The sequence below is a fragment of the Loxodonta africana genome, chromosome 22, assembly GCF_030014295.1.
Source record: "Loxodonta africana isolate mLoxAfr1 chromosome 22, mLoxAfr1.hap2, whole genome shotgun sequence".
Taxonomy (NCBI): Eukaryota; Metazoa; Chordata; class Mammalia; order Proboscidea; family Elephantidae; genus Loxodonta; species Loxodonta africana.
In genome coordinates this window covers 52,316,252-52,337,815 of record NC_087363.1, presented here as the reverse complement: position 1 = coordinate 52,337,815, position 21,564 = coordinate 52,316,252, and the positions used below count along the sequence as shown (strand labels likewise).

Sequence of the window (21,564 nt, the reverse complement as noted above, 5' to 3'; positions counted from 1 at the left end):
AAGCTTGTACTAAGACTATTTCACAAGGGCAAAGATATTAAATTTAGTGCACATTAGAATCACCCATAGAGACCCGGGTTCAATTCCTGGCCAATGCATCTCAAGCACGGCCACCACCTATCTGTTAGTGGCGGATTGCATGTTGCTATGATGCTGAACATATTTCCTCAGAGTTTCCAGACTAAGACAGGCTAGGAAAGGCCTGGCAATCTGCTTCCAAAAATTAGCCAATGAAAACCTTATGGATCACAATGGCCTGATCCCATTGTGCATGGCATCACCATGAATCAGGGCTGACTTAACAGCAGCTAACAACAACAATAAACTATTAGAAAGTCAGATATTGAATCCCTACCAGAGGTTCAGGGAGGGGCCCATAAATATGCACTTTTAATAAGCACTCCACCCCATTCTTTAGCAAGGCTGAATTTTGAAAAACACTGAAAAACCTGCGTGCACACGAGCATACAAGTGAGCACATGCTGTTGAAGGAAAGCAAACAAGCATAGCCCCTATTCATTTTGTTCTTGGCACATGGCTTAACTAAGAATAGTGAAGGATCTTACCCAGATAAAGGTCAAGATTTTAGGTCAAATTTATTATGTTTCCTGGATTTAATATGATATTAATTTGTATGTTTGAAGTATACTTCCTAGTATCCATTACAGGAAAATACTCTTGTGTATGCAAATCTATCAGTAACGTGTATGGCAATCACTTGAATTCATTAACTCTGTTTCTCCATTGATTTAAACATATTAATTAGGACAAAGCCCACACCAGGAGTTGAACCCCTGATCTATATATATATAATCATTGTACCGTAGTGATTAGAATGATTATGGGGATACTGTGAAAAATTCATTCGCTGCAGCTAAGCCAACAATTTTGAATTTGTGTTGAAAAACAATTACCAAGCTTAATTAGGAGCATGTAATGATGACAGCAGTTATTTCGATGATTGATTCCAAAATTAAAGAGAGCTGGCAAACTAAGTGTGGTATATCCTTTGCTTTGAAAATGAAATGCAACATGAAGGTCCAAAGACCGTGCCCTGTAAGCAAATTATGAAAGACAGTATTACAGCACTGGCAGGGAGAATATTGGAGTCTTGAGACAGGCCTAAGAAAATTAAAACTTTCTACTTTTTTTCTTGCCCTAATACTGAAAATAAGAGTCTGTATGCATTCTTCTAAATAAAAAACCTGGCAGAAATCCCAGGCAAAGAAACAGTATGCTTTTTTAAACTATTGTCTTTCAACTCCCTTTTATTGAAGTTGAGGTGCACAGGAATTGGCTAAATACTTTAAAAGTGACAGAGTTGGTTCAAAACCTGATATTTGTTCAATCACTTCTCATCTTTCATAGAGTAGAGGATCATCTGAGTCCATCTTTCTTTACTTTGGTAGACATTTGCCAAATTCTCCCCATGGAGCATTTCAGGGTGCTCCTAACAAGGTCAATGACATTTGGAATAATTCTGTAAAATGTCATTCCTTTCTGACAATTAGCTACGCCCACTAATTTTTTTTTTTTTTTTTTTTAAATAGAATCTCAGTATAAAGTAGAGAATCATAGCAAACCTGGCAAAGACCTTAAAATCATGATTTGGAAATCAGCTATATTTCATAGGAAGAGATCATTTTTTCAAACGACTTAATTCAGTTGTTTCAATGTCTATTTCCCTAAATGATTTGTATGACTCTACACGTAGTTCAAATGTGCCAGGCACTCCTTGGAAACTCTAAGGGGCAGTTCTAATCTGCCCTATAGGGTCACTATGAGTCGGAATTGACTCGACGGCACTGGGTTTACACGGCTTGTGTCTTAGGAATATATTTCATTCAATCTGCAATATTCATAGTCGAAAGTGTCTGGAAGTTTTGGTGAAAATTTAGAGGTGCAAGGTGGGTGGGAGAATGAGTCTGATTAGAAATGATTACTGGGCATTCTTTCATCTTAAAATGACCAAGTAAAATTTCTAAAACTACTTACAGCTCTTTGAAAATATATACAACTGTAAGGCCATTCGGCTAGTTAATTCTTGTTCTAAAGTATTGTTGACTAATAGGTAAGCCAAGAGAATTTTGCTTCCTAAAATAAAAGTCTCTCAAATTGCACTTGTTTTGCTAAAGTTCAGTTTGACATTTTTAAGTACTGTTGAAATATTTTCATCATGATTAATTTTCCAAGTAACAGACTAACAGAGACAATCGTGTTCTAAAGTAGTCAGGTTATTATCGTTTTGTTATGAGCCTCAAATTGTCATTGTAAAATTTTGGCCGGCTTTCTTCTTGCCATTTGCAATATACCTTTCTTGGATTTCTATCTCTAAACCATTTTTGACATTCAATTTTGCGGTATCAGTTGTGGGTGTTCAGGTACAGTATGTGTTACCTGAAAAGGCACTGAAGGAATAGAATGGCCAGGGTTATTGAATGAACATCTAAGTTTCTTATGTTAAGAATTCTGTGCTTCTTTGTATACATTTGGGTGAAATGTCAGAGTCAAGAGTGAAAGATCTTTCAAATAACCTAGTTACTGATATCTCTGAATTTGTGAAAATGGTTACCTTTGCTGAAACTAGTAGGATTTTCTCCACATTTAACCATTTCCTTTTTGTTTATTTTTATGGCTACGGAAATTACAACCTCATGTTGTTTAAGACAAATAGTGTTCTACCGTATATATTATAAATGTAATTAAATATTTTTTCCCCCTTGAAGGTGGAAGCAAAATGACACAGATATTGATTTTACCATGAGTTACCACTACAGGTTGGATGGAGGCAGTTTGGCAATCAGTAGCCCCCCCACAGCTCAAGACATCGGCACGTACCAGTGCCTAGCCACCAATCCTCTGGGGACAATTCTGAGTCGGAAGGCGAAGCTCCAATTTGCATGTAAGTTTGGAAAAAAAATTCTTCCTTTCCGTGCTTCTGAAAATAAAATGTTCTCTTGATATGAATGTTAGATTAAAAAAAAAAAATTAGCTTTGCCAATAATACGCTGAGAGTGAATATAAATTTATGGGACTGAAAAGCTTTGACAGATGCATGTGAATCTAGAGCCCTGGGAATAGTAGCAATCTATTTCATAAAAAGAAGTTATCGTTTTTATTACATTTTGTACATTATTTTCAGAAACAGCTCTAAAAGCTCCCTATATAAAATAGTAAGATAAAAAACATATTGCTTATTTTTCTTTCTCTTCTCTTTTTTTTTTTTTTTGCCTTGGATATTAGTGTGCAGAGCAAAGGAAGAAAAGCTAAGGGCAGAGGTGTCTGGTGAGGTGGGTGTCCTTCCAAGAAAAGTGATCATGCACCCATAGCTTGATGCAGGTAGAAATAAAGTGTTTGCAAAAGGCAGGCTTTCTATTAGCTGTAACAATGTCCAGCTTCTTCACATAAGTGTCATCCAAGTAATTACTCTGGTGACATTTGGGGACATTAACAGATGAACAATAGACATACTGCTCCTTATATCCTTTATATATAGTGTTTCCAGGGACTGAACTGTTTCGTACTGGAGCCAAGGAAAACCTTGCTTGAGAATAATTATTTCTGTGGATGTGGATGAAGTAGAAGACTTGCATTTTGCCCTTGGCCATTCCTTCCCACTCCCATCCTCCCCGCCCCAGAGGAAATATCAGGGAGCCAAAGAGTTCACTATTATTTCTTCAGGGGCTCATGAAAAGGTCTGTGCTGTCTGTTACTTTGAAAGAGTAATTATTTTGGAGTTTTATTAATAAAATATATGCCCAAAGTCCATTTGCGGAGCTATTTTAGACATCAGTGGATGTTTGAATTAATAATTGCTTCAGTTTCTCACTGCAAGTCTATCCTAAAGGTTATTCAAAGGCAATACCCAAGACCTCTTGGTACCCACACAGTTTCCTTTATGTTGACCGTTCTGTAGATGGACATGTTTCTGATATTTTTAGCTGTATATACGGCTTTTTCACGGACATCACGAGGTGCCATCTGAATGTATTTGTATTCATGGAAATAAAAAATGATATGCAAACATTTATGGATTTGAATGGAATATGAACAAAGGCTGGCAGCTATGTTGAGACTTGGGGAAAAGATAATTACAATTCTTGATTTCATTTTTTTGGTTAAGATTATCATTTCAGAAAAATCCTGATCAGAAACTTAGTTCACAGAAATGAACCATTACTCCAGAGACTTAAAATGATTCTTCCACAATAATTATTTGTTTCCCCTGCTTAGAAAGGAGATAAGCGTGGAAGATATGCATACCTTGGATCAGATTCTATAATGATAAGCTTGACTTTCTGGTGAAGCAGAACCCATATGTAGCATTTGTTATACTGTTTCCACAACTTCACGAGTTAGAGCTTCCTGCTGCAAACAGCCAGTTCTTGAGACGGGTGAGGTGGGTAGCAAGAGCTTTATTACATATACCGGTATATGGAGATAGAGGGGAACGATTTCCTCCTAAAGCTGTCTTCTCAAGAAACTGCAGACCAGCTGGGGTTTTATAGGGAAAGGGGGCATGGGTTTTAGGAACTTGTGGAATGTCCATTCTCCTTCTGTGTGGTTTTGGTGATCACGTCTCAAACATGTTGATCTTTTCCTGCCATTATCCCAGCAGGGGGTGGCTGGTGCCATCCTTCGTCCTGTTTCACAGGCTTAGATAGGTATCACTTGTTTTTCCACGGTCCTAGAGGAAACATTGGTTGTCATTTAACTCTTAGAGGAGCTAACAGCAAAATCATACTTGGAGACAGAGACAAGCTAGAGAAAGGAAAAATGACTCAGGTTCTTTCAAGGTATGGCTGAGCAGTCTGTTTCAATACCCTCAAGTTTCTCTCGAGTTCTGGAGTTTATTCATTCTTGAAAATTACTGCCTATGCCTAAAATTAATGCACCGTGCTTTATATAGCTGTATTTCCCCCCGTTTTCCTTTTTAACAAAAATACTTTCTAATTCCCTGTATTATTTCTTACCTTTTTTTCTGCCTTAAAAATACTTGCAAATAGAAACTTCCCTAATTAAAATATATTTTTTCTTTGCTAAAGAAAAGGTTAAATTAAATTAATAAGAAACTATATGCTTATATGAGAAAAATCAATTTTTCCTTCTCCGTCTTTGCTGATATTCCTAACTCTTCATAAAATTTGACTATTTTGGGCTGGTGTTGTAGGACTTGATCCCTAAAAACACGTCTGTTCTTATTCATGCAGAAAGTAAAATGGCCTGCATCCATTAACTAATTTTTCTTCTGCAAACCAAAAGAATCTTACGCTCCAAATCTGAAATTTGAAGATGCCAGATAAGAATCACAGCATTCTGTCTCTTCTGTCCAGTACTGTCTTAATTTCCTAGCACTGCTGTAACAAAACAGCATGAAGTGTGTGGCTTTAAAGAACAGAAATTTATTGTCTCACAGCTCTGGAGACTAGGAGTCCAAATTAAGGGCTCCCTTTCTGCTCCAGAGGAAGAAACTTCCTTGTCTCTTATAGCTTCTGGTAGCCTGAAATTTCTTAAGATTCCTTGGCTTTCAGGTGCATCTTCATATGGCATCTCTCCTGCCTTCCCCCTGTGTGACACTGTCTCTGTGTCTGTTCTAACTTTTTATAAGACAACACTCAGAAGAGATTAGGACCCACCCAACTCATGAATGATCTCGATAATTTAACTGATACTGTCTTCAAATAAAGACCTTATTTCCACACAAGGTCACATTCACAGGTGCAGGGGTTAAGGCTTCAACATATTTTTTGGGGGAAAACACAACTCAGTCCATAACAGGTACCTATACTGGTTCCATGCCTGAAACTTTTCTTATGGGATCCAGAGAGAGATTTGTTTGAGTGGAATCAACCGTCAACATAAGCAGCATATTTTCATCACCTATAATGTATATCACTCCATTTTCTGTGTCCACAAGTACACTTGTTACTTCAGTTAACTCAGTTGTTCATTTCAAGCAATAACAAACTTCAGAAGAAGGTGAAAATATCATCTCAGGCTTTACCATCCCCTGTTGTGCAACTCTGAGCAGTATATTTTTGGATAAATGAGCATGAAAATTGCAAAGATAAACGGGGGAAAAAACAAGTGTTGCTGACTTACAGTCTAGAAGTCCCCATTTACTAACTTTTTCATCTAAGCTTATTTGAACAATGTTGATATTGTTGTTGTTGCTGTTAGGTGCCTTCCAGTCAGCTCCCACTCACAGCAACCGTACATACAACAGAATGAAACACTGCCCAGTCCTGCACCATCCTCATAATCTTTGCTAGGTTTGAGCCCGTTGTTGCAGCCACTGTGTCAATCCATCTTTTTGAGGGTCTTCCTCATTTTTGCTGACACTCTACTTTAGCATGCATGAAGTCCTTCTCCAGGGTCTGGTCCTTTCTGATAACATGTCCAAAGTACATGAGACGAAGTCTCGCCATCTTTGCTTCTAAGGAGCATTCTGGTTATACTTCTTCCAAGACAGGTTTGCTTTTTTTGGCACTCCATGGTATATCCAACATTCTTCGCTGACACCATAATTCAAAGGCATCAATTCTTATTTTGTCTTCCTTATTCATTGTCCAGCTTTCACATACATATTAGGTGATTGAAAATACTATGGCTTGGGTCAGGTGCACCTTAGTCCTCAAGGTAACATATTTGCTTTTTAATACTTTAAAGAGATCTTTTGCAGCAGATTTGCAATATGTCGTTTGATTTCTTGACCGCTGCTTCCATGGGTGTTGATTGTAGATCCAAGTAAAATGAAATCCTTGACAACTTCAATCTTTTCTCCATTTATCATGATGTTGCTTCTTGGTCCAGTTGTGAGGCTTTTTGTTTTCTTTATGTTGAGATGTAATCATATTGAAGGCTGTAGTCTTTGATTTTCATTAGTAAATGCTTCAAGTCCTCTTCACTTTCAGTAACACAGGTTATTAAGGAGTCTTTTTCCAATCCTGATGCCACACTCTTCATGTAGTCCAGTTTCTTGGATTATTTGCTCAGCATACAGATTGAATAAGTATGGTGAACGCACACCTTTCCTGATTTTAAATCACGCAGTGTCATCTTGTTCTCTTCGAAGTACTGCCTATTGGCCTATGTACAGGTTCGTCATGGGCACAATTAAGTGTTGTGGGACACCCATTCTTCACAATGTTACTCATAATTTGTTATGATCCACACAGTCTAATGTCTTTGCATAGTCAAAAACACAGGTAGGTACACATCTTTCTGATATTCTCTGCTTTCAGCCAAGATCCATATGACATCAGCAATTCTATCACTTGTTCCATGTCCTCTTCTGAATGTGAATTGAATTTCTTTCAGTTACCTGTCAATGTACTGCTGCAACTGTTTTTCAATTATCTTCAGTAAAAATTTACTTGTGTGTAATATTAATGATATTGTTCAATAATTTCTGCATTCTGTTGGATCACCTTCTTTGGAATGGGCATGAATATGGATCTCTTCAAGTTGGTTGGCCAGGTAGCTGTCTTTCAAATTTCTTGGCATAGATGAGTGAATGCTTCCAGCAATGCATTTGTTTGTTGAAATATCTTAATTGCATTTTTTTTTTTTTTTGGAAAATTTAAAGAATACAGGATGTTAATTTTGCAAAAAAAAAAAAAAAGATTTTCTGAAATTTTATCGAAGGAAATGACATTTGTATTTACATACCTATGCATCATTTCAGAAATATGGTTTCTCTTTCAAAGAGAGAGAATGAAAGGAGGAAAGGGAGAAAATGATGGAAGGGAAATAGCTAATCAAGAGTAAGTTTTTCTTTGTAGGCATTTATTCTGGTAAGTGTTGAATGCAAGTCTCCAACCAAATGGAAAGTTTCTAAAGTATAAAATTTATGTCTTCATCTTAATTTGAATTCTTTACCACCTCCTTTGTATATTTCCAACAATGTCTATTGTGTTAAAAAGGTCTTTGGTAGGCAGGCTAACAATGCCAGTTAAATGTTCCAATTTTAGTTTCAGAGAGATCTGTGAGTTCAAATTCTGTCTCTGTCAAATATCAAGCCATATGGAATTTCACCACCTCTCAATAACATTAACTCTCTTTTATGAAATCTATACAATGAGAATTACAGCAGTATCCACCACAAAAGACAAAAGTGTGGCTTAACTGAGATAAAGAACATGAACTCCCTAGCCCATCATGGGAACTCAAAAATGATAGCACTAATTTTCATTATTGTTTTTATTACATGTACAAATTTGGGCAAATATCTGCATATTTCAAAATGCTACAGTTACTCATAGACAACTCTTCTGGTTTACATTTTAGAACTTTCTCCAGACATTCTGCTCTTATTTTCAAGCCTATAAGGTGTCTTGGCATATCTTACCTCTCTTGATCTTGGAAGCAACCATGAGAGACAGACGGTATTGTCGCATTTTACAGATTAGAAACCTGAGGCTCATGGAAATTTTTTTTCCAATTTATTTTGTCATTGTCGTTGAGAATATACACAACAAACTCAACTATTTCTACAATTCAGTGACACTGATTACATTCTTTGAGTTGTGCAACTATTCTCACCTTTTACCACATTGTTCCTTCTGCCTTTACATAAACTAACTACCCCTAAGGCTCCTATCTAATCTTTGGAGTTGCTGTTATCAATTTGATCCCATATAGATAGTTTCTAAAACAATGTTCAAGACAAACATTTTTTACTAGTTATGCTAGTTTGGTTTTAAGAAGCCTTCAGGGATATTTTTGGCCTTAAATTTTGAGATTATCTCAGGGCAATAGTTTCAGGGATTGATCCAGTCTCCTTGGCTCCCGAAAGTTGTGGACTTTATGGTAATTTTAAATTCTGTTCCCTATTTTCCTCCTTTTGATGAGGATCCTTCTATAGAATCTTTGATCAAAATGTTCTGTAATGGTAGTTGAGCATCCCAATTCTTCTGGTCTTATGGTAAAGGGGACAGTTGTTCATAGAGACAATTAGCCACACATTCCATATCCTCCTCCTATACCTGACTCTCCTTCTTCCTCTGTTGCTCCAGGAAAATAAAGGCTAATTGTCAAGTCTTGAATGGCTGCTTGCAAGCTTTTAAGACCCCAGGAACTATGTCAACTTGGCTAAGCTATGATTCTCAGTTGTTCACCAGTTATGATGTAGTCTGACAGTCATAATGATGTGATCACCTCCATGATGAAATTCGTTAATGTGACTACTCACATGCTGTAATCTGCTGTGATTAGCCAATCAGTTGAGGAGGGATTTCCTTGGAGATGTGGCCTGTGTCCAAAATAGGTGGATTTTCTGGCAAGGTTCATGGCCTTTTGCTTGCTCTGGATCCTGCAGTTGGATCCTACTCATCTGTCCTCTGGTTCTTAGGACTTGAGCTAGCAGCTTACATGCCTTACCTGCTGATCTTGGGATGCCTCAGTCTTCAAAGCCTGTAAGCCAGAGCCCTGCTGTCTGACTTGTCAATCTTGGGTTCAACAGCCCCTAAGGCTACTTGAATCCAGAGAAGTCTCCAGCCTAACCCATGGACTTGGGACTTTCTAGCCTTCACAGCCGCATGAACGATTACCTTGATATAAATCTCTCTTTATATATATATATATATATATATATATATATATATATATATATATATATATATAATATTTGTATGCTTTACTGGTTTTGCTTCTCTGGAGAACCCAGCCTAAGACAACAAGGAATCAAATCCCATGAAGTTTTTGGTTGTACCTAAGAGACTAATTTTTTAGCAGCTATTTTTTTTAAGTTATTGTTGTAAATTTATATATCACACAATTCTTGCCTATTCAACTTTTTACAGGTGTACAACTTATTGACAACAATTACAATAATCAGCTGTTCAACCCTTCCCTTAATCAATGCAATTTTTCCATCACTGTTAACTCTCCACTTTTTCCTCCTCCTTCCTACCACTGGTAACCACTAATAAACTTTGATCTCTATGTATTTGCCTTTTCTTGTCTTTTTATATAAGTGAGGTCATACAATATTTGTCTTTTTTGATTGACTTATTTGCTCCATCTATATTGAAGCATGGAAACCCTGGTGGCATAGTGGTTAAGTGCTACGTCTGCTAACCAAGAGGGTGGCAGTTTGAATCTACCAGGTGCTCCTTGAAAACTCTATCAGGCAGTTCTACTCTGTCCTATAGGGTCGCTATGAGTTGGAATCGACTCGACGGCAGTGTGTTTGGTTTTATACTGTAGCATATATCAAGACTTCATTTTTTTCTTTTGGCCAGATAGCATTCCATTGTATGTATGTACCACATTTTCTTTACTCGTTCATCTGTTGGTGGGCATTCAGGTTGTTTCCATCTTTGGGATATGGTGAATAGTACCACAATGAACATTGCTGTACAAGTCTCTGAGTCTCTGCTTTCATGTATTTTGGGTATATATCAAGGTGTGGAATATCTGGGTGATACAGTAGCTCTATTTTGTTTTTTTGAAGAACCACCACTCTGTTTTCCACAACGGCTATTCCATTTTACTTTCCCACCAGCAATGGATAAGGGTGCGATTAGGGTTATTTTAAGGTATATTGTTAGACAACCAATTGGAACTTGAGTCTCTAAGGATTTAGACACCAAAATCATGTTACATATTCAGCTCATCTATAATACTGCCCACACGGATTATGTGGGTCTTTGTCCTTTATCTCCATTTGCTGTTACATAATCATTGCTACATAATAACCCATATTTGCAGGACAGTAAACTTCACGATAAATCTGGTAATAGATACTGTTGGTGCCTTGTCCAGAGCTTTACTGAGCAGTGTACCCTTCCCAGCCGCTAATGGCTCACAGCTGCCCATTTTCCACAATTCCTGCCCAAGAGCTCTACATGGGGTCAGGCTGAAGCTAGACAGCAGTTGAGACCACCTTCTTCCTCAGCTCCTTCCCTTGTTCTATCCTGTTTCTCTCCCTTCCTTTATCCTGAGAGCACTCCCTCAGTAACTCATTTGCACAGGAATCCCTGCCTCAGGATCTGTTTCTAAGGAATTCAAAGTAAGACAAACACTAAACATTTTATCTAAAATAGTTGGTCTACTGTGAGTTGTAATCCGTTTCATGGCAATGGTTTTTTGTTTTTTATTTTAGTTGGTCTGCTTATTTATAGATAATTTGGGTCCAGAAGCCCCACTTAGGTGAAATTCCATAGCTAAGTACAGAACTCTGAATCAAAATAAAAATGTGCCAACTCCTCTGCTTCCCACCTGCTGGGCCCCAAAGTCAATTGTATAACGTCACTTTGATCTTAAGAACAAATAGAATTATGAACAGCTTTTCAGGACCTAACCTGTCCACGGGAGAGACTCTGTATGTGCATACCTATGGATAATTGATTGATTTTTTATCTGTAACTTCTATCCTGGCGTCTGTCAACTTAAAATCACATTCTGAGTTTATTTCAGACTCAGAATGTAACACTCTGCCTCTTTATCAATCATCTCACCATGAAACTATCCTGAAATGTGTCCCATTTATAAAGAACTACCAATTTCTGAGATAGGTGCCTAAATCAAATTTAACCAGCTATTTGGAGCTCTGGTGGTGCAGTGGTTAAGAGCTTGGCTGCTAACTATAAGGTCAGCAGTTTGAATCCACCAGCCACTCCGTGGAAACCCTATGGGACAGCTCTACTCTGTCCTATACCAAAACAACAAAAAAAACATTGCCGCCAAGTCGATTCCGACTCAAAGTGATCCTCTGGGACAGAGTAGAACTGCCCTATAGAGTTCCCAAGGAGCATCTGGTGGATTCAAACTGCTGACCGCTTTGTTAGCAGACGTAGCTCTTAACCACTACTCCCCCAAGGTTTCCCCACTCTGTCCTATCCAAAACCAAACCCAGTGCCTTCGAGTCGATTCAATTCCAACCCATAGCGACCCTACAGAACAGAGTAGAACTGCCCCATAGAGTTTCCAAGGAGCACCTGGCGGATTCGAACTCCCAATGCTTGGATTAGCAGCAGAAGCACTTAACCACTATGCCACCAGGGTTTCCTGTAGGGTTACTATAAGTCGGAATTAGCTCAAAGACAGTGGCTTTGGTCTGATTACAAAAGCCCTTTTCAGATCTCAGACATATGATTCTGACATTCTAGATACTCAGGTAGAGTCTAATTTAAGCCCTCTCTTCTCCCACCACCAGCCTCCAACCCTGAAGCAAATTCAGCAGGTGTCTTTTCACCATTAGCTTCTGTTATCACCCTGACATTCTTGACTGAAAAAATCAGTTTGGCTTTTTAAATCATTTGTAGCTGCTTTGAATTTCTTTTATTTCTCAAGGACTTTGGTGGTAAAGGTTGAATGTAGACTTCTTCATTTCAAATATATGTTAATGAATTACTCTGTACTTGGAGTGAGAGAACATTGCATCTGTCACTGCTGTTTTAAATGTCATCCTTGAGAAAATGGAGATAGGTGTTTCGAAAGAAACCTATGATTTCACTGAGCTGGAATTTTTTTTTTTTTTTTCCTTTTGGAAGTTCTTATCATATAGAACTCTATCAAGAGAAGATAAACATTTGGTATAAAAGTTTGTCATGAACAGAACTTTTGATCTTGTGCTATCAGATATTTATTTAATCATAGTGACCATTTCAAACATGTTTGTTCCATTATTGCAGGGGAAAACACAGCTAGACTAAAAAAAAAAAAAAAATTTTTTTTTTTTTTTTAGACTGGAGCCTCTTAATTGACCATTCACTAATTCATCCACCAAGCAGCCAGAGAACACCTAATTTATATACATCAAGCACTGTCCTAGGTCCCAAGGATTAAATGATAGACAAGAAACTGCTACTTCCTGCCTTCACAGAGCAGACAGGAGAAACTTTAAACGCAATAAAAATAAATAAAATTGCTAACACTTACATAGTACATGTTAAGGGGCAAGTATTCTTCCAAAAAGGAGCCCTGATGGTATAATGGTTAAGCACTCAGCTGCTAACTGAAAGAAAAGTCAATAGTTTAAATCCACTAGCCTCTCCACAGGAGAAAGACCTGTCAATCTGCTCCCATAACTATTACAGGCTAGGAAACCCTATGAGGAAGTTCTGCTCTGTCCTGTAGGGTCCCTGTGAATTAGAATTGACTGGACAGCATGCAACAGCAACGTTTCCAAAACTTTTATGTAAACTAATTCCAATAACCCTCACAAGGACACTATAACGTTACCATAACCCTCATTTTCAGATGAGCATACTGAAGTACAGAGGAATTAATGACTTTGCCCAAAGTTACACAGATAATTAAGTGGCGGAATCAGTACCCCACCCACTGTACTGCCTCAAAAAGCATCCAGTAGTCTTTGTAATACAGCCCACAGTGGGAAATAGTTAAGTTTATCTGGATTGGAGAAAGGGCAAAGAAAGTCTTCCAAAGGAAATAGAGCTTGAATTGAGCCTTGACATATTAGTTCATATTCCAGGCACAGAAAGTGGATGGAGGAGATCATTCAGGTTGAGAGGACAAGGGGAAACACAGATATGTGAACAGGCCACATTTATTGAAGTAAAAAGAGTAGACTGGCAAGAGACCAAGAATGGTAACTGAAAGGTAGAAAGCCATGTTTAAAAATGACTAGTTTTCTGGGTTGAGTAATAACAGATGAGGCTGAAAAATAATTTGGAGCCACTTATAGGAAGTCCTTTAAATTCAAACTTAATCTAAACAATAGAATGATAAAGTGATATCATGACATATCAAAGAAATATGCAAACATTGGTCATAAATCAGAGTGCCAATCTTTTAAGCATAGGCAACAGAAGTGAACTGACTGTATTTCGTGAATGTTTCCCACCTTCTATGGTATCATAGTGTCGCTATGAGTCAGAATCGACTCGATGGCACTGGGTTTGTTTTTTTTTTTTTAATGGTATCATACACACGTGTTGAATCACGTGTCAGTTGGGGTGCTGATATCACCCTGGTCATACAGGGTTGGTATGAGGACCAAATGCTATTACATGTAAAGCAGAGGGTGAGGGCAGTTGGTAGATTGGTGTGAATTGATGATGGAGAGCTAGGTAGATCCCTGGTCATGAAATAATTAATTAACTAGGTTTTGGATTTTAGTTTTATCCTAAGAGCCATGGAAATATTTTGAATGTTGTTAAGGATATTGACATTGTTATAAAATATGGTTTGAAAATGTCACATATTTTCATCTTAAAAATGTTAATTTGGTAGATGAATAATATTATTAGTAATATTAAAACTATAGTACCTGGCATTAGAATCATATCAAAGTACATACCTTTATGAATACAGATAGACTGGAGTTCTAAACCTCAGTTTCCCATCACTTGTGACTCAGGGCTAAAGAGCTCTGTACTGTGTCAGAGTTGATTTTAGATGGTTTCGAGGTTACAATGCAATCACAAAACTTCTTAAAGGCCTATAAACATGTAGGTATTTATAATCATCATAATTTTTTCCAGAAAAATGCAAAAGGTTTTTACACACACTGTTCATCTTTTTTCAATACCTGTAAACAATACTAAACTGTGCTTTACAGATGGAGAAATTCAAGGTGAGACAACTTTCCCAAAGTCACCCAACCTACAGCAGACCCAGAATTTCTTATCTATCTTAAAATAATTTTAAAAAATGACTTGATTTTATGGAAAGAGAAATTAAAACATAATATTCATTAACCAAAATCATAGTCACAGCAAAACAACAACAAGAGAAAACTTTCTAGGTAAAAGTGGTAACAGAAAGGTCCTTGACTCCTTAGAGGATTTCTGTATTTGTGTCTTTGGAGGTGATGTGTATTTTTCTTTCTGTCTCTTGTCCAATGTCTTCATAAACAAGCAAAAATGAAATAAAATAAAAATTTAAAGACTCACTCTTGTAAATAATCTTTAAGGGCTTCATGGACGCTGACCAGTTCAGAGTGTCTTTAAAATTCTTTCACACGTTAGCAAGTCAAAAGAGTTACACAGGATCCTGATGATACGGTGATAAAGTGCCTTTATATCTGAAAAAGAAATTAAAAGCCAGGAGAAGAAATTTTAAACATAACATTTAAAACTCGTTTGGAAATTGTAAAGACTCTGATAATTGTGAAGTGCCTATTAAGTGTGTAATGCATATCTAATCAGAAGTGAAAATGCTAAATGGCTTTGAACCTTTTTTGTACCACAGAAAATAACTAGCTAAATAAAGTAGGTGAAGAATATATTTTAATATAATTTATTATATAAAAGAAAGCTGGTGAATTAGCATTGGTTTCTCATTATCATTTTGAAATAGCACTGGTCAATATGGTAAGGGATTTAATATTCTTAGTTTGTCTTAATGAAACAATAACATAATAGCCAATCGGTATCATGTCAAGGAGAAAAGTATGTCTTTGCTTTTAAAAATAATACAGGTCTTAAGCCTGGACTGTGAGCAGTTGCATGGTTGAATTACAGAAAGCTGATATTATATTTACTTTTAAGATCAACAGGGAAGTGGATTATACAATGCTTTAGCCTCATTTTCCCCTCGTCATCACTGCTGGATATCTATTTATGCAGATTATCAGAAATAATGCATTTTCAAAATTCAGGCCTTCCCCATCCTCACTTACATTCAGCAGGACCTAATCTTTTTGTTCCATTACAATAAGATTGCACATTCGTGCTGCAAGGGCTGAGGGCTGGGGAGGGAGAGGGAAACGTTAGAAAGTAAAGGATTCATCCTATCAAGACTGAGAGTTCCTAAGTTTTAAAACAGAGAGAAACACAAAGCTGAAATGCTTCCTCTTATGCTATTTCACAAATGGTTTAGAAGAACTTATGAACATAGCCCAAAGAGATTTTGCTTTGGAGATTTATAAAATTGGTTGGTAGTAATGGCAAAATTCTTGTTTGCACTGAAGAGTCAGATGGAAATTTTTCTGCTCCTTATTTTTAATATATATCCAATATTATCAAAATAGCAAGTTAGAATCAAGTAATTAAAAAAATTAGTTAGCTGCCCTCAAGTTGGCTCCAACTCTTGGTTATGTGTAACCGAATGAAACATTGCTCAGTCCTGTACCATCTTCATGATTGTTGGTATGTTTCAGTCCGTTGTTGAGGCTACTATGGGAATCCATCTCATTAAGGGTTTCCCTTGTTTTTGCTGACGCTGTACTTGACCAAACATGATGTCCTTTTCTATTGATTCGTCTTCCCTGATGATGTGTCCAAAGTAAGTGAAGAGAAGTCTTGCCATACTCAATTCTGAGGATCATTCTGGTTGTATTTCTTCTTAGAGTGATTCATTCATTCTTTTGGCAGTTCATGGTATATTCACTACTTCAGTATCAATAATAGTTTTGGTTCTAAGTCCTAGGAGTGTTCATCATGTTTTAAGATACTGACTTATACTCCATCATTTCCAAAACCAAAACCCTATAGGACAGAGTGGAACTGCCCCGTGAGGTTTGCAAGGAGTGGCTGGTGGATTCAAACTGTTGACCTTTTGGTTAGCGGTCAAGCTCTTAACCAGTATGCAACCAGGGCTCCCCATGTTTTCCAAGAAGTATAAAATGTACAAAAAACATAAATAGACAACTCAATAAACCTTCATTTAGATCAACAATGTTTATGAGATTCATCTACGTTGTTATAGGTAACTGTAGTTCATTCTTTTCCATTCAATAAATTCAATATGTAATATTATATTGTGCAGATATACCACAATTTATGTATGCCTTCTGCTGTTAATGTCAATTTGTGTTGTTTCCAGGGGCAACAACAAATCATTTTTCATTGAACATTCTTGTATATGTCTTTTGGTACATTCGTGCATGCATTTCTCATTTGTATATACCTTTTTTTTTTTTTAGAGTAGAATTGCAGTTACGTAGTTTATATGAACAACTTAAAAAGATAATACCAGACAATTGTCCAAAGTGATTGTTTCAATTATTTTAATTTATAGTCTTACCAGCAATGTTTTGTTCTACATCCTTGACACCTTAATTTTATTAAATTTAATTTTATTAATTTTAATGCATTTGGGGGGAATATGTTAGGCTATCTCATTTCAGTCTAATTTATATTTCCTGATTACTAATGAAATTAAGCACTTTTTAATATGTATATTGGCTATTTGGAAATCCCCTCTTTTTTAAAGACCTGTTTAAATCCCTTTTTCTTTTCCCCATCAGGTTATCTTTCTTAGAGATTTGTTCTAGACATGAATTTTTTTGTTGGTTTTATATATTGCAAACATCTCCCACTGTATGGCTTGGCTTTTTACTCTCTTAATCATATCTTTTGATAAGCAGAGAATTTTAAATTTAAAATAGTCCAACTTATAAATTTTTCTTATATGGAATTATGCTTTGGAACAATTTTAATAAATCCATCCCTACCCTGAGAACATGAAGATAGTCTCTTACTTACGTACTTATTTATCTCCAGTGTATAAGGTAGTATTCAAGATACATTTGGTTTTTATATAGGGATCCAATTAACCCACTGCAAACATTAAGAAGAGTCCACTGTTCTGCAGTGCTGCCTCTGAAGGAAATCAAGTGTGCATATCTGCTTGGGCCTGCTAGTGGGCTCTCTATTCAATTCCATCAGTGTATATGTCTATCCTTGTGCCAATGACACATTCTATTAATTACTAGAGCCTTATAATAAGTCTTGATATCCAGTAGTTATCAAAATAGGTAAGAGAAAAAAAATGAGGCTCAAATTATAACCTAAACCAAAAGAGAATTAGTAAATCAAAATTTATGCCACAAGGTCCTATCCACTTACTGAAGTTGAGCTTTCTAGTGGCCAGGGCAAAGAGAGGTCCATATCTTTCTTGGGATAGAAATATACCAATTGTTCCTATAAGTTTAAATCACTCTAGAACTTGAGAGAATTTTCTCTGTGGATCCTCATTAAGAGGAAAGTGGGTGCTTCAGCAGATGGCTTTCCTCCCCTCACAGATATAGTCCTGATGCTTATAGTATGGGATTGCCTATGCTGACTTTTTTCTTTTATTGTTGTAAATATGCATATATATAACACAGCATTTACTAGTGTGACACTTTAGTACAATTCAGTATACATTAATTACATTAATCATGTTGTGCAACCATCACCAATATTTGTTGTCAAATTTTGATCATCCTATGGAGACTTCTTATATCATACTTAAAAATCACAGCTAACATTTATCAGGTACTCAGTAAGTCTTCTACATACATTTGTTAGGAAGTTTTCCAAACTACATGCCCAATTTACTTCCACTGTAGGCAAGGTCACTAATTTTGCCTTGCAGACCTTACCGATCCCTAACTATAGTTGTTAGGACAGCATCAACAGGTTCTCTAAAATATGGGCAATAGAAATCAGTTGCTAAAGTCTTCTAGCTTTGAGTGAATTCAATGTTTGCTTTACTCATGTAGTATGTGGCCCTTCTTGGCAGAAAACTCACAAAGTAGTACCTGACTCCGGATCTCCTGCCTAATTATTTCAGATAAGTAGGTTAGAATAATTTCCTTGAACATTCCTCTGTGTGATTTTGTGAGATGGAGTCCCATCTCCTTACTTCCAAGATGGATGCTTCAGGAAGGAAGGAGTTCTGGTTTCCAAATCAGTGTTATTATATGTTATATGTTAATAATACAAGATTTTGTAGCAGTTAAAGAATGATGGGAATTTATGGAAAATTGACACAAAAACACTTTAGGTTTTGCTGAGCCCGTCCTGAATGATGATTCTCAGTGTGTGTTAGGCATATATTCTTGCCTTAAGTATGTACTAATGTTCACAACAATTCTTTTTAGCTAAACAGAATAATACAGTTTAATCCTCAAAACTACCATGTAAAATAGATGCTACTATTACATTCCCACTTTTATAGAAAAGTCAGGTTCAGAGAGATGAAGTTATGTGTCCAGGGACATTAAAGAAGAGTAAAGCTGGGATTTGATGCCAGACATTCTGAGTTGAAACCCACTTGCCCAATTATCCAACTACTGCTTCTCAAACTTTAACTTGCGTATGAATCACTTGAGGATCTTTTTAAATGCATATTCTGATGCAGTAGGTCTACAGTGGGGCCCTCTTAGTATTGGCCATTTTGAACTGGACAATCATATGGTCTACTATGCTGGGAAAGACAAACTAAAGAGAAACGGCATTGCATCCATCATCAAGAAGAACATCTCAAGATCTATCATGAAATACAATGCTGTCAGTGAAAGGATATTCATCCACCAACAAGGAAGACCAGTTAATATTATTCGTATTTATCCACCAAACACTAATTCCTAAAGTGAAGAAATGGAAGATTTTACCAGCCTCTGCAGCCTGAAATTGATCAAATATCCAATCAAGATGCATTGATAACTATTGGTGATTGGAATGCAGAAGTTGGAAATACAGAAGGATTGGTAGGTGAAAAATAAGGTCTTGGTGATAGAAACAGCACCAGAAATTGTATGATGAAATTTTATAAGACCAATGACTTATTCATTGGAAATATCTTTTTTCAACAATATAAAAGGCAATTACACATATGAATATCACCAGATGGAATACACAGGAAGCAAATTGACTACACCTGTGGAAAGAAAAGATGAAGAAGATCTATTTTATCATTCAGAACAAAGCCAGGGGCTGACTGGGGAACAAACCATCTGTTGCTCACATGTAAGGTCAAGTTGCAGCTGAAAAAAAAATTAAAAAATCCACAAGATCCAAAGCAATAACTTGAGTATATATTCCACCTGAATTTAGAAATCATCTCAAGGATGGATTTGACACATTGAACACTAATGACAGAAGATCAGACTAGCTGTGGGATAACATCAAGGATATCATAAAGGAAGAATGTCAAAAAGACAGAAAAGAAAGCAAAGATGAAAATAGATATCAGAAGAGACTCTGAAAATTGCTCTTGAACATACAGGAACTGAATTGAAAGGAAGAAATGATGAAGTAAAAGAGCTGAACAGAAGATTTCAAAGGGCAGCTCAAGAATACAAAGTTAAGTATTATAAAGAAATGTGCAAAGACCTGAAGAGAGAAAACCAAAAGGGAAGAACACACTTGGCATTTCTCAAGCTGAAAGAACCAAAGAAAAAATTCAAGCCTAGAGTTATAATACTGAAGGATTCTACGGGAAACTATTAAACAACGCAGGAAGCATCAAAAGAAGATGGAAGGAATACACAGAGATACTATACCAAAAAGAATTGGTCGACGTTCAGCCAGTTCTGGAGGTAGCATATGATCAAGAACCCATGGTACTGACGGAAGAAATTCAAGCTGCACTGAAGGTATTGGAGAAACACAAGGCTCTAGGCATTGACGGAGTATCAATTGAGATGTTTCAAAAAATAGATGGAATGCTGGAAGCACACATTTGCCTAAGCCAATAAATTTGCAAAATAGCTACATGGCCAACTGACTGGAAGAGATCCATATTCATGCCCATTCCCAAAAAAGGTGATCTAACAAAATGTGGAAATCATTGAACAATATCATTAATATCATAGGCAAGTGAAACTTTGCTGAAGATAATTCAAAAACGGTTGCAGCAGTCTGTCTAGAGGAAACTGCCAGAAATTCAAGTCTGATTTAGAAGAGGACATGGAACAAGGGATATCGTTGCTGATGACGGATGGATCTTAGCTGAAAGCAGAGAATACCAGAAAGATGTTTACCTGTGTTTTATTGACTATGCAAAAGCATTCGACTGTGTGGATCACAGCAAATTATGACTAACATTTCGAAGAATGATAATTCCAGAAAACTTAATTGTGCTCATAAGGAATCTGTACATAGACCAAGGGACAGTCCTTCGAACAGAACAAGGGGATACTGTGTGCTTTAAAGTCAGGAAAGATGTGCGTCAGGATTGTGTCATTTCACCTTACTTACTCAATCTGTATACTGAACCAATAATCTGAGAAGCTGCACTATATGAAGAATAATGCAGCATCAAGATTGGTGGAAGATATGTAGATGACACAACCTTGGTTGCTGAATGTGAAGAGGACTTGAAGCACTTACTGATGAAGATCAAAGACTACAGTCTTCTGTATAGATTACACCTTAACATAAAAAAAACAAAAATGCTCACAACTGGAACAATAAGAAAAATCATGATAAACAGAGAAAAGATTGAAGTTGTCAAGGATTTCATTTTACTTTAATCCACAATTAATACCCACAAAAACAGCAGTCAAGAAATCAAACAACGTATTGCATTGCGTAAATCTGCTGCAAAAGATCTCGTTAAAGTAAAATTGTCACCTTGAGGACCAAGGTGTGCCTGACCCAGCCCATGGTATTTTCAGCCACCTCATATGCATGCAGAAGTTAGACAATGAATGACAAAGATGGAAGAGTAATTGATGCACTTGAATTAGGGTGTTGGTGAAGAATATTGAATGTACCAGACACTGCTAGAAGAACGAACAAATCTGTCTTGGAAGATATATAGCCAGAATACTCTTTAGAAGGAAGGATGGTGAGACTTCGTTTCATGTACTTTGGATATGTTATCAGGAGGGACCAGTCCCTGTAGAAGGACATCATGCTTGGTAAAGTAGAGAGCAAA

General features: G+C 36.7%; 1 protein-coding gene across 4 annotated transcripts in view; it reads left to right on the top strand.

The window, feature by feature from the left end:
• The first annotated feature begins 1,844 nt into the window (after positions 1 to 1,844).
• Positions 1,845 to 21,564, top strand: part of CNTN6 (contactin-6) — a 232,094-nt gene continuing 212,374 nt past the window's right edge. For 3 of the 4 annotated variants that reach the window (XM_023548001.2, XM_023548006.2, XM_023548000.2), the window contains exon 1: positions 2,746 to 2,902. In XM_023548001.2, coding sequence (XP_023403769.2) covers positions 2,761 to 2,902 — 142 coding nt within the window. In that variant the 5' untranslated portion in view covers positions 2,746 to 2,760. Of the gene's footprint in view, positions 2,903 to 21,564 lie in introns of all 4 variants that reach the window. The other variant, XM_010590042.3, reaches the window with a different exon arrangement.